The sequence below is a fragment of the Pteropus alecto genome, unplaced genomic scaffold (assembly GCF_000325575.1).
Source record: "Pteropus alecto unplaced genomic scaffold, ASM32557v1 scaffold76, whole genome shotgun sequence".
In the NCBI taxonomy this organism is placed as follows: Eukaryota; Metazoa; Chordata; class Mammalia; order Chiroptera; family Pteropodidae; genus Pteropus; species Pteropus alecto.
Window position 1 is genome coordinate 29,066,538 of NW_006443138.1, and position 14,720 is coordinate 29,081,257.

General features: G+C 32.3%; 1 protein-coding gene across 11 annotated transcripts in view; it reads left to right on the forward strand.

Moving 5' to 3' along the window:
* WNK1 (WNK lysine deficient protein kinase 1) overlaps positions 1-14,720 on the forward strand; it is a 133,075-nt gene that overhangs the window by 49,546 nt on the left and 68,809 nt on the right. For all 11 annotated transcript variants that reach the window (XR_003043597.1, XM_015598457.2, XM_025040972.1 and 8 more), the window contains exon 2: positions 12,380-12,552. Coding sequence is in view for 10 of the 11 variants with exons in the window: in XM_015598457.2 (XP_015453943.1) it covers positions 12,380-12,552 (173 nt within the window). In the remaining variant the exon portion in view is untranslated. The remainder of the gene's footprint in view (positions 1-12,379; positions 12,553-14,720) is intronic.

The window sequence follows — 14,720 nt, forward strand, 5'->3', positions numbered from 1 at the left end:
GACATTATTTTTGTAAGCTTTCATTGAATTTTTAATATAGTGAGCATTATCTTTAATTTCTAAGAGTTCCTTGTGGTTTTTCCCTCTCATTTACTGTTATCGTTTTATAGTCACAATATTTTTCACATTCTATAAAAAATTTTTTTAAAGAAATTATGAAAATAAATATCAATGTAGAATGAGAGAAGAAATCACAACAAATTACAGACTTGAAAGAACTAAGAAAAAAACTATCATAAAATTTAGAAAAAAATTTTAACAACCGGACATGGCTCTAAATTCTTTTTTCCCCTGCATTTTTTAGCTTCATCCTCTTTGATCGCCTTTCCATTTGGCAACGAATTTGTGATATATAGAAAGGGTAATAAGAACATCCACCTTTCCTCTAACATTCAGGTTTCTTGCTGCATGGCTGTCAGTTTTTTTCCCATTTCAATAACATGCAATAATGCTTTTTTATGGTAAAAATATAACAGATATTAACAATTTTAATCATTTTTATGTGTGCAATTCAGTGATATTAAGTACAGTCACAATATTTTGTAATCATTACCATTATTCAGCACTTGTCATCATTCCAAACAGAAACTCTGTACTCATTAAACAAAGGGGAATTTTTTTTTTTAAGCCTATTCTAGTTTCTGAATTTTTTGTTTCTCTAAAGTAGTTCTTTACTATACTTCTTTTTTTGGTGGAGTAGGGAATTTTGTCTTTGCAAATTCTCAAGTGTAGTGATTACATGCTGATACTTAAGAAGGAGGCTTACTGTGAGCTTTGAATGTGGGCGAGCTTGTTAACTGTCAGACTTCACTCTCCCATGAATAGTCAGGGAGCCCTTAAAATGACAGATGTGTGAGTTTTGTTTTGGGATGCTAACTTCTACTTTAATTGCCACATTAATTGCTTTGACTTATTTGAATAGAATCTTAATTTTTTACCTCTCACCAATGGTAAACTCTTGGTTGAACATTTTGCTATATGCAAAGAAGGGAAGGGGCATTGAGTAGTCTGACCTACAGATTTTCCATTTCTTTTTTTTAAAATCTCTTATTTCATTTCATTGAATCTCTCAGTCTTTTTGAGGATAGGAATTAAGTCCTTCTTAGGTACACTTCTACTATATTCTAGGCTATTACTTCTTGAGCCAGAATGTTACCATTTACAAACATTTTATCTGTTGAAGGCTTCTCTCCCATCTTTATTGTTTTGCATTTAGTTTTTATTTTTGTAACTTTTTTAGGTTATCATGTTATGGGGTATGAAGGGAAAATAGGTAACAGTAGTAAAGATGTTTATACTGCCATCTTGAATTGGAACCTCCTGCAAACTTCTTGAATGATGTTAATGATGTTGAATCACCTTTACGTGGTGTGACAGGCTTGTTCCTTGGTGTCAATTGTGTATAGCTCTTTGGTTGTTTGCTTATTAGCAAAGCTAGAAATTTGGTATGTGTGAAGAGAGGAGGAGTTTCAGGATGGTGGCTGAATAGCAACTCCAGATACATCCTTTCTTATTTTTCTCGCTAAAATAGTCATGAAATCAGGAATGAATGAAAACTCTTAACATTACTACAAATGAAAATTGACAGACATAAAGACAGAACTAGGAGTAAGTGGTACTAATGATGAGGCACAATGAGCCAGATAGAGAAAAACTGTAGATTTCAGCACAAAGAATATATATCAACTTTTGTTTTTTGAAATGGACACCACCAGCAGGAAAAAAATATCCTTATCTATCCCCATTATTTGTTCAAAAGTCAGACTTTTTAACCAGAAAGTTGAGCAGCCACCTACTTTACCTACTGTTACATGTGACGAACGAAGTGTCCTTTTTCCATGCCTTGAGTGTGTGCCCCACACAAATTTTCTGTGTTAGAATATCTGAAAATGCGGTGGTCGGGGGAAAGGGCATGAAGGAAATAACTGATATTGTGCATGTAGTGTACATGGGCATTGTTATCCAAAATATGGTGCATATACTTCTAGAGATAAAGACACTTTGGGGCAATATATGAATGAACAGTTTGTTTCAATAACCAGCAATACTAATTGGTTAAGAGGGTTGCTAAAATAGATATTTAGTGTTGTATTGTAAAAAAAAAAAAATCAAATAAATATTATAGCTGGTACTGGTTTTAGCAAAAAAATTGTGAAAATGATAGACAAACAACAGAAATTTGAGAAACATCTGCACCAGATAAAAGCTGACTAGAAATTATCTATTAATAGTACTGCTATTATGCATTATCACAATTGTAAATATGAGATGGGAATCTGACTTTCAGATGTGTTAAAAGATAATATGGCCATAAACACTAAGTTTGGAAGATCTAGCCTTATTCAAGAAGGAGCCAGAAGAAAAAAGAATGGGTCTAAGAATCCAAAAGCATAAATTAAAATGCCAACATATTCAGTAAGATTCGTGAGGCTTGGCTTATAATATGTGAGAAAGAAAACCAGAATATTTTGAGGAATAAAGAAAGCAATTCAAGAGAAACAATAGCAGAGTTTAAATCCACATGGAACTTAGTAAAAAAAAAAAATCCGATGCCATAGGAAATCAAATTAGTGATGAGAAAGATACTTTCAGAATGCAGCTAAAAAAGAGAGATAGTGATGATGAGACAAGTGAGTTCAAAGAAGAGAGAAACAAAATATGGATAATTGATATTTCTAATGGACGAATAATTGATAGGAAACTTTTCTGATTTAAAAAAAAGTCTTTGTGTACAGAGAAGAAAACTCACTTCATTCTACTCAAAAACCAAAAAAAAGAGGCCTACATCTTAGACACATTCTACAAAATAATTGAACTTTTAAAGATTAGGGTAAGGGCATCTTATAAATTTCCATGTAGAAAAATACTGTTATTTACTAAAGATCTAAAATCAAGACTTCTTCACCCCCATCATTAGATACCAGAAGAGCATAGCATCTACTATGTTTAAAGGGACTACAGTATTGAAACACAAATTAAGTCATAAGGAATTGAAGTCATTTTATAATAACTGACAATACTTATGAGACAGTTGAAATTATAAACATAGTTATAACAGGAATATAAATGTCATGATTTTGTGACCAACTATGGCATCAAAAGGGAAGCAATAATTAATCTCTAGATTAACAACTAAGAAGTAAAAAGTGGTAAACGTGTTTTGAACTCAAATATGAGGCACTCCAAAGATCCTAATACTAGATGTAAGTTAAAGAATGTTGTTAGACAACTTAAAATAAGTACCTATGGAATTAAATAAAGTATCTTCCAAACCACTGGGAGAAAACATGAAAAGGAAAAGAATTCAGTTATATGTTAGGTTGAATCATATGATATACCCTATATTCAACCAATATGACTGACAAAAACCACAGTTTTATTTAGTTCAGCCTTATAATATCGTTTATTATATTTCTGCTTTTTAAAAAATTCCTGAAGTCCCTCACACGCCCCACCCCCCTTTGAGTTTCTCAGATGTAGGTGCCACACTCTTCTTGTACTTAGAAATGTTTGTACTTTCTTTCACGTGGTGTTTAATAATCCTATATATAATTTCAGTTAAGAATTTTTCAGCTGACCTTAGGAATAACGTATTGGTTAATAATATGGAATTCCCTTATTTGATTATAGATATGCCTTTGACTTATTGCTGAAACTATGATACTTAAATCTGATTTCATTTTGATCTCTTATTTTTCCTTTTAGAAAGACAACAGTACAATAGAAAAAACCCTTTACTTAATTTTTATTTACTCTTTGCATATAAATCTGGAAATGTAGGAGATTGGAACTGATCTCTTATGGCAGTTTAGAGGTTAAATGGCAGAGTTTAATGGTTAAGACTGGGGAATTATATTAATTTCTAAATGAAGGAATTACTATTCTACATAAACTGAAACTTCATTGTCCATATGGGTAGTAAGCAAGATACTTTTGAATCAGGAACTGATTTCCTTTTCATCAGAAAAACTTTCTAGCCAGCCCAAGGCCGTATATAAAATGCAATCAAGTCTAATTTTGTAGTTAGGTGAATATATTCAATTAATAAGAGCTTTCCTCCACAGTAGCCATAATTTGAAAATTATGAACAAGATTTAGTTAAAAGAAAATGTGCATATTCTCCCCCCGCCATTGTCAAGCAGCTTCTAAAAATACGTTAATTCAAAGGTTAGTTTTATGTATTGCAAACTAGTTAGAAAATAATGGTTACTTTGAAAATCCATGGTTATTGCTGCTTTTTTGACAAGTATGTATGTTTTATTTAGTCGGGTACACTCTGAGGATGGCCTTCTCTATTGGGATAAGAAGTTAGTTCATTAAAAAAGATCATAAGCAAAACAAGATTCATAAAAAGTACAGAGATAGCATTTACATAAAAATAAAATTACATAAAACAGGATGAATACCATTCATGAATGTGTACATATATTGTAAAAGCATAAAAATTTATATTGGAGTGATAAATGCCATGTTCTAATAGGTGACTAGCTATGGGGAGGGTGAGAAAAGAATGATTTTATTTTTATTTCAAAGAAAATAATTTAAATCAAATATGGTAGAACATTGAGATGTAACAAATAAAGAAGGTGCATGTATATTCTATCTATCTTTATGCTTGAAAGGATTCATGTAAAGTTTTAAAGTATTTAAATACCCATATATTCATGTCATGTCGATTTTTAAAAAAGATTAAAACCAATTCATTGGGCGAAATGACAGTTGGATTAGGTTGTAATAATAATACTAATGCAAATTAGTCTGGTTCCTAGTTCAATTTATCAAAAAGTCAGTACTGAGGTAGAATTATATACTTGCCTTGAAAATAAGAAATTTGTGAAATTTGTAAGGTATTTTTTCTTTTATTTAGGGAGTTGATAAGATGATCAGTAGACTTTATTTTTCTCTTAAGTGTAAAAGAACTATATACAGTACAATATATATATTTCAACATGTACATCAAGTACTTAATCTAGTGTAAGAAGTTAGAACATTCAACCTGTGAAGTTCTCCCTGTGCTTCTCCTCACTATCATCCCCTCGTTTCCTCTGTTCTGAATTTTGCATTTCATTTTCTTAAGTGTAAAGAGCACGGTACCTCAAAATCAAAATCAAGTAATGTTTAGGCTTTTTTTTTTTTAGTGGTAAATGTATATAACATCAATTTATCAAAATGTACTATTTTGTAAGTATACAGTTCAATGTATTAAGTACATTCATAGTGTTATGCAGTCATCACTGCTATCCACATCCAAAACTTTTTCATCATCCCAACTGAAACTCTGAACTCATAAAACACTTACTCCTACTCTCCCCTTCTCCAACCTCTGGTAACTTCTACTTTCCGTCTCTATATATTCGCCTCTTCTAGGTACTCATAGAAGTGGAGTCCTTCCAATATTCATCCTTTTGCATCTGGATTATTTCATTTAGCATCATGTCCTCATGGTTCATCAGTGTTGTAGCATTTGTCAGAATTTCCTGTTTAAGGTTGAAGAATATCTGTTGTACATATTTAACACATTTTCTTTTCCAGTTGTACATATTTAACACATTTTGTTTATCATTCATCTGTTGAGGGGTACTGGTGTACACAGTGTCTGTTTGAGTTCCTGCTTTCCATTCTTTTGAGTATATTCTAGGGAGTAGAATTGCTATATCATATGTTTAGGTAATTCTATGGCTGTACCATTTTACATTCCTACCAGTTACTGCAAAAAGGTTCCAATTTCTATGCATGCTTGCTAACACTTGCTAGTTTCTAGGTTTTTTTGTTTTTGTTTTTAATAATAGCCATCATAATGGGTTTGAAGTAGTATCTCATTGCTAGACATGTTTTAAAGGAAAAAAATTATGAACTCTTAATGTGACTTAATTTATTAAAATGTTACGTGTATAAATAGAAAACAATATACACTTTCTGCTTTATAGATCTTACACAACTATAAAATCAAAACACTTGATTAAATGCAAATTAAAACGAACTAAAATCAAATTATTTCCTTACTAGTCTAAACTAAATTAATAGTCATTCTTCTTTTATAGATAACTTAGTCTTATGAGAATGTCTTTTTCAGTTACAAATTATAACTGCATAAATTTTATCTTTAACTGGTAAAGGAATTTGGAGTAAATAATCAACTGGAAAAATTTGCTGACAATTTAGGACATGCCACCCTACCTGCAGCCAGAATTAATTTATTAATAAAATAAACAATTAGTGCATTGAATTTATAAATTGCCATGTAGATTATCATTTGGCAACTAATGTAATTGGAAAAAAGCATATTACCTCATGGAATCTTTTGGTTATCTAGTTGAGACAGAAAATTTGTAATTAGTAATTAATTTAGAGCACAGAATTCTTTTACCCACCCCTGATATGTCCGTGGTCCCAAATTAAGAAAGTGCCTATTTCCCTTTATAATATATATCTTCAACAGTCTGTTTCACTGCAGTGTAAAAATGGCCAAATGTAAATTATATTCAGGAACTTATATGGGGGGATAAATCACTGTGAATGAGTAACGGCCATAAAAATAATGTTCTTATTTTGTGTAATTATTCTCAGTTTTGAAATCTTGCGTGCAATATGTTGACTTCTCAAAATCTTCGTCAAGAACGATCGTGTTTCCGTTTTACAGAAACTAAGATTCATGTCAGTTACTTTAGATATAGGAGTGCAAAAGAAGTGATGAGCATGTTATGTGAGTGGCGGGTTATTTTGGAAAATGTTGTAATACAAAATGGATCTGAGTGGCTTTGGAATTTGAATTTTATGTACTAGAGTTTTTTCCAGATTTACTTGTCATAAGAAGTTATTCTGCTAGTGAATGGTCACTAGTGCTGGGGTAGGATCCTTGCTTAACAAGTACCCCCAGAAGATTCTTATAATTAGGTAAAATTGGTTAATTTTATACTCACTATTTCTGAGCCAGGAGACTTGGCTTTATAAAAATAGTGTTTTGTGAAATATCTGTGTCTAAAGGATGGTTGAAGTGGGAAAAGAGTAATTAATTAGTAGTTATATGAGGTAGTTGTACTTTTTACTAGTTTACAACAGTGGAAATGAGATGTGAAGAATGATGGAATTACAGGGATTGGAAAAGATTTCAACCTTATTACCTGGGAAGACAAAAAGAAATAGGGAATTTGGAATGGATAAGCTGACTGTGGAAGAAACTTACGGGGTTGGAGTTATAAAATGCCCATTAGACATTTGTACATATTAATTTGAATTCCAGAATCAGTAAAACATTACATTAAACTAGCCACTTTGCCAAGGGTGAAGATCTAAAGTGTTTACTGTTAATGTAGAACTCTGTTAAGGCAGGTGCACTTGTGCAAATCAGGCTTTCTCTTTTTGTTTTTCCTTACTCTTCAAATCTTACAGCTTTCTGAATTCTGGATTTCCTTGTAAAGTTGAAATATTTATTCCCTTCCCCCCATATGGGTATGGTAAAGAGGGAGAGGTTAAGATTCAGCTGATAAGGAGAGAATCCTAGAAGGAAAGGTGACACAAAAGTATTAAACATTAATATGAATGTTATACTTTGAATCCTTCCTTTTTTTTTTAGATTAAAAAAATTTTATTTTGGTCTTTTTTCCTTAAGTGAATAATACCTCATATACATGGAAAAACTAATGCATTGTATTCTTATATACTGGACTTTATTTTACTGATTTCTGTACTGAATAAAATGAAACAAGTTGTGAATATGAAGTTCAGTGAATTCTTTGATATTCTTGCTGTCTTTATAATATGCACCCACCACATTTGCTTTCCTGTGGTGGTAGATTCTCAGCAAGATGACCCTAAGTTTCAGTGCTAATAACTCTATTTGAGTTTTTCAGTTTTGTTTTGTTGGTCTCTCCTTTGACAACCCTTCCTTACCCCATTCAAAAATCTTGGGAAACTGTCTTCTCTATCTTCTGCAGAGTTACAGTTGTCTTTGAAGTGTAAAATTTCCTTCCTATAATGAGCAAGAATTTTTTGATCTTTGTTCTCATCCACATTCAGCTTTCCTTCTTACCCCCTTCTGGGCCATTTTGCTTTCTTTAAAAAGTTTTAGTGTAAGGCCCTACCTACTACAGTTGGAGTTTAGCCTTCCCAGTTAATTGCCTTCACATTCAAATGAATCTTATCTATTTCGGTAAAAACTATTTGAATTTATGTGAATGACTATGCAATATTCTGAGTTTCACTATACAATGGATAGTGTAAATCATTTTGTGAAAATATTTTGCCATTTTCTAATAGGACCAAATATATTTACTTTTTGTGATTCAGCTATTAAAAGTATCTGCTGTATTTTTAGCATTAACATAAAGCTTTCTATATGTGCCAAGTTCTAGATATTTTTAATTCTGTTTGGGTTTTGTGTCCCTCTGTCCTCCAAAAGAGAGAGAAGGAAAGAATCACTTAGGCCCCAACTTTACGTTATCATGGCCCAGATTTGGGGTTGAAGTAGAGGATGCTTAATGATAGAGCTGTATAGATCAATACATATCTGGTTTGAGAAAGCACTAATCTTCCTTGTGTAGATCATATTTTTTGCTGTTTTGAAACAGAGAACCTTTTTATAATAAATGAAATGCAAATGAAGGTGAGTCAGATTGAGAAGAAGGGATGGATGGAGGAATTAGAACAAGCAGGTTCTTTTTTACTGTTCTTTCGATGACCTTTTTTATTCTTCTGAAACTGGTGCTATTTCAGACTAGTTCTTAGAAGACTCCATGGAGAAGCAAGGGATACGATATCTTTAAAAAAATGTCTATTCACCTCTCCCCCACAATTATCATATCTATTGACCTATTGAGGAAAATTCAGCTAATGTAGACTCTTCTCTATGGGTAGACCCAGTGCCTCTCTTAAGAGTTCCAGATTGTAAGGTCATAAAGAAATTTATATTAGGAGTTTACTCTGTAGATTTGGCCACATAAAATCCAGGCTTAATATTGGTATCGTATTTCAGAACACTTTAAAAGCCGTCTTAATCATTTTTTGTTAACAAGTAGTTGTTTTTGCAAGAGAGTCATTTATTAGGCTTCTATTAGTTATTTTCCCACCGTTCTCCACACTTTTCAATCTCTTAATTATTCTGGAGTTTTTACTAGAAAAGTTACCTATAGTTAAAAATCCAAAATATTTAGAAGAATAAAAAGAAGTGTCATCTTTGAATTATTATTAGACCATGTAGGCCTATGAGATAGATATATGGCAGACTTAAGTAATTATTTGTATGATTCCTTTCTTTCAAAATATGGAATAATTCTTAAATTTTTTTTTCTGCGAACAGTAATTGAAACCCATGCTTCATTGGAAAGTAATGTTTCAAACTGCTGTTCTCTCTGTGAAGACAAGTTTTTATTTTTACATCCCAATACCCAACAATTAGTATCACTTTAGAAGGTGGAATATATGACCAGATCTTTGCTAAGTCAGTGTGGTGCAGAAAATGATAAGGAGGGAGGACTCCAATATTGACTTACAGTATTTTAATCAAGAAATTCCAGACACATCTCTCTACCCATATTTCGATATATAGACTTATCACATATGGTCTTAATTTAGCAGTTAAACTTTGAATATTGCTAAAAATAAAATGCTACTGACATTTTAATGTAATAAGACTTGAGGGCCTTTTATTTGTTTTATGTACAGATGTTAGGTAATAAAGTGAATATTTCAGGTTTAATTAATTAAAAAATCAATCTCATCGTTTCAGTCACACAATTTATTTGCAACATTTGCTTCTGCATCTAATAGAATAAGCAGTATGAAGACATAGGGTTACTTTAGAAAATACTGAAATTTAGGGATAAAGAGAAAATGTTTAAAATAAAATAGGATGTTTAAAATAAAATAATAAAAGCAAAGAACTGAAGATGTATAAATTACTGTAAGGCCATTGTACCATATATCAGCATTGTGTTTCTCACCCAAGAAGACATTGCATCAGCAAATAATCTATTGAGCACTGTTATTTGGATGGTACTGAGATGAACAATTGTTTTAGTTGTTGCCCAGCTCCCCGCTCCACCCCTCAGCAGCCTCCAACTGTGCATGTTATGGGAGGTCATGTGACAGTGATCCTTGGTTTTGTTCATTTAGCCTGTCAAAACAATTTTATGTAGGTGGAAAGAAATGAATGAAATGAATAGAGTGGGTTAGCTGCATCAGCTCTAGTTTATACTGAAGGTAATGAATGCTGCATTGGGATAGTGTATCAAGCCCCCAGGAATATCCAGCTTGGTAATGCTGAAGAGAAAGTACTAAAAAGCAACAGTGGCTAATCTGTTCTAAATATCTTTCGATATCATTGTCTTCATGATAATTTGACAGTAATATTTAAACAATATATACTCTTATTTTACTTTATATAATTTAGTAATGTACCTAATCCTTTTCAATAATCCCTAGTTAATAACAGAAATATCAACATGGCTTTTCTGAGAAGAAAATTGTTTTAGAAGCTTTACAGATTATTAAAGTAACATTTGGTATACTGTATAGAACATGAGCTTTAAATTAGATCTTCATAATCTTGGTTTTGCTTTTCATGTAAATTTGAGGGAGATACTACATTTTTCTGAGTCTGTGTTTATATGTCAAAATAAAGTAGTATTACCTGATATCTCACAGTTTTTCTGAGAATTGATGAGAACAGAAGTAAAACAATCAGCTAGTAAATAGCAAACACTTGGCAGACGTTATTTTTAAAACCTCAGCTGTTCTTACTGGTCTCTGTATTAATTTTGATCTATTTTATTGTCTTAAAAATTCTTTTACGTGCTAAAATAATGTAGGTCTCTGAGATGTTGACAAGTAATTGAAAGAAGCATCAAATTATTTGTTTGGGATTCCCCTCAATTTAGCTGATATTCTGTACTCATGCAACTATATGTATTTTTCATATATATATTTCTAATTTTAAAGATTTAAGTAAGGTTCTCAGACCCCTTAAAATAAATCATCAGTAATTTCAAGGAGGATAAAAATCTACGATATGTAAAAAAGCCTCTATTTACAGTGTAGGTGACTCCTAAGCAAAATTGGATAAAAGTTTTAAGATTGCCATTCAGTGTATTCTCAAGGAAAATTGGTGTAGATTTTTGGTGAGGACAAAGCCCCTGTCTGTATATTTGTTTTTCCTCTATACTTTGCTATAAATAAGTGGTTGGCAGATTTTTTTCAATGAGTTTTTACATACTATATTAAAAAATCAAAAGGATAACAGTTGTGACCTTTGCAGGTTGGTCTTTGGGTTAGGTTTACTGAAACTCAGAGGCCCAATTTCATTCAATTGTCATCTTTAAGTCCTAGCTATAGGAATTTCTTTTATCCCTTGGAAAATACTAACTGCTTGTTAAGAACATACACATACTCTTTTTTATTTCGAAAGCACATCTATCGGTTCATTCAATACATGGCTGTTGAATAAGTCTGTTATACTGAGATGCTAAAGATAGAACACTGAAAAAGCATTTTGTCAATGCTTTTAGAAAAACCTCAATATAGTATTATTTGTTATTAAATGCTATGAAAGAGGTGTTTGCATAGTTTGTAAAACCATGTATCAGTGTGGAGGGGATGATTTAACCTAGAGTGAGGGGCAACCAGGGAAGGTATTCCTGAAGAAATGACTTGGTCTTTGAAAGATGCCTGGGCATTAAGTAGGCAAATAAAGGATGATAGAAGGCATGCTAGATAGAAGGAACAATAGCATTTTTGAAGGACCTGGATGAGAAGAAGCATGACATGTTTGAGAATGGAAAAGATTAGAGTGAAAAAAATTAGGCTCAAAGAGTGGGCAGGGACCATATATATGGATCCTCATAGGTCACAATGATGTTTACCTTTATCCTAAAGGCTGTAGAAAACTATTAAAAAGTTTAAAACAGAATTATGACGTACAATATTTCACTGAATTTAAAACTCTTAATCATATGGTAGATTCTAATTTCGGAGATGTTAAAAATGTGAAAAGTGGAATTCTAAGAATTAAGTAGGCATACCTTAGAATTGATTAAAATGGTATTAAAAATATTCTGGCTGTATATGGACAAAGTGGAAAACAGATTGTGTAAAGGTAAGATTAGACATGTGAGAACAATTTAGGAGATTGTTGGCAGGAATCTAGAAGAGACCATGATGGCTTGGAAAAGAATGGTGGCTGTAGTGAAAGACGTAAGTAAATTACTTTAAGTTTTTTGATAAGCCTTGCGCATTTTAGAACATTGTGTAAAACTTGGAATTGTAGATATGAATAGAAACAATCTTTAAGTAGGTTTTAATTTGGTACATAGTTACCATCTAAATTTAACTGAAACTTGGTGTTTTATTATTTTAAACCACATTCTGTTTTGGTTTTTGATTTTAGGACCGAAAGTTATCCAAGTCCGAGAGGCAGAGATTTAAAGAAGAGGCTGAAATGTTAAAGGGTCTTCAGCATCCCAATATTGTTCGATTCTATGATTCCTGGGAATCCACAGTAAAAGGAAAGAAGTGCATTGTTTTGGTGACTGAACTTATGACATCTGGAACACTTAAAACGTAAGTCCATTAATAATATAAAAGCTGACCAAAAAGTATGAGAAAATTTGAGTGTTCTTAATTTAGGCCTTTCAGTCCTACTTTTATTGCTCTAAGTGGGGAACATTCCCTTCAACTGGTTAGTGTATTAGCACATTTTTCTGTGCCCCAAGTCCTCTGATGTATAAACTGATTTGATAATTATTTGCTGGTAGGTATTAAAAGAAGAAGTTACTACAGAAAAAACCTAGTTTTTTTAAGTCATAGTACTTGTTTTCTAAAATTAGTGGTTAAGGGATCATAAGACAAATGGTGACAAGGTAGCCCTCTAGTGGTGAAATTGAGGTTGAAACTTACTGAGAAATTTTACCCATTTATCACCTTGTATTGGGCACTTTTTGCTGCATGTATACAACTATCGTATCAGATGCACATTGTATTGTAAAAATTATCACTAGGTAACTTCATTTCCTATAGCATCAGAAATTGAAGCCCAAACAGCTAGACCTATCATCCCTTTCAGGAATATAGATAGTTCAACTGCAGAAATTCCCTATTCTCTATTATAAAGAGTTTTATGATAGAGTTGGCGTATGCCTTTGGAATCTCAGGTCTCTTAGAGTATCTGTACTCAGAGAGGAAACTAGTGTAAATTATATGGTGTAAATTTTTTCTCGTGGAGGAATTATTTTTAAAAATTGTCCCTGTAGTGTATATTTATTTATTACTTTTTTTTAGTTAATGCTATTAAGCTCATTAATCCCAGATCTTTGAAACATAGTCTTGTATCTTTTGGACGTAGTCACTTGCAAGTGCTCTTAGATGCTTAAAACTAACTTGTTGAAAAGCCAACAGATTATTTTCCCCCTGCAAATTCTAATGTCCCTACCAAACTTCTGTAATATTTATGGCAACATCCTTATCCTAGTCATCCAGGCTTTTTGTTGTACATTTATCTGTTTTTTTCCACTAGACTGTGCTCCCTAGTGCTGTTCCTGAAACTTGATACATATTTGAATTAAGGATAGTTATGTGTATATCCGCATCTTGAGATTCCTTTCATTGGGTTGGATATTTAGTGGGTTATCTATATAGTCTTTCAGGCATACTCTACAAGAATACCCTACAATAGTTTACTTGCTTTAAAAACTGTAATGAGGGCTTTGGGTAACATAGTAGGCTAAGCCCCTGTGGGGTTCCCCCCACCAACAAATGAAAAAGTGGAATATAATAAAAGCTTTTTCAATATATATCCAAGCTTCAAAGAAAGAAAGGCTAACCCCTAATTTAAAAAGACAAAGAAGTAACTAACGGCCAAAACAGGAACTGATGCCTTGGCATTCTGTTGGGTTTTCATACCACAGTTGGGGCTTGAGGATTTGTTACTAGAGTTTTAATGTCCATGCCAGGACTACAAACCTTAGAATTCAATAGAGAGGGGAACTGGAACTTAGCTTGTGTCAAAAAACTAAGTTATTCATGAAAGAGAGAATTCTGTACCCCAGCAAGTGAAAGCTATAAGGAATTTTGCCCCTCTGCCCAGGACTTTGAATGGGAGAGGAATTCCTATGAAAAATAGAAATCTCACTCTAGGTCATATGTAGATAGCTCTGTAATACAAATTTATACTGCCTATTGGGGTGCATGAATCTCAAGCCTAGGTATGAACATTGTAATTGTTCCAGAACCCAGCGACAGCTCCCTAGGACATTCTTATACTTCATTGGTCATCATACCCATGGACAAAACAGTGAAGGTGATCTCACAATTAAATTACAAACACACCAGTAAAGATGAGCAGCTGCAACTGGAAAAATAGCACCACAGGAATTAAAGATACTATAGACAACTCTGAATTTACAAAATAAAGATGTAACTATAAAAAGATGTCAGTAAAGATATATATAAGTATATAAAGTGATAAAAGAAAGAATAGAAACCATAATGAAGAATATAATTTCATCAAAAATAGTTCAGGCATAATTAGGAAAGAGCCAAAGAACTAGAAATAAGAATAAATTATTAAAATTAAAACTTCAGTTTTTAATTTTAAATTATTAAAATTAAAACTTCAGTGGTTACAGCAGGCTAGATTGAATTGACAGGAATAAATATGAAGAAAGCAGAAAAAGATGGAAAATATGAAAAAAGAAAATGAGATAGAGTGAGAAGATATTAGATTTATCACT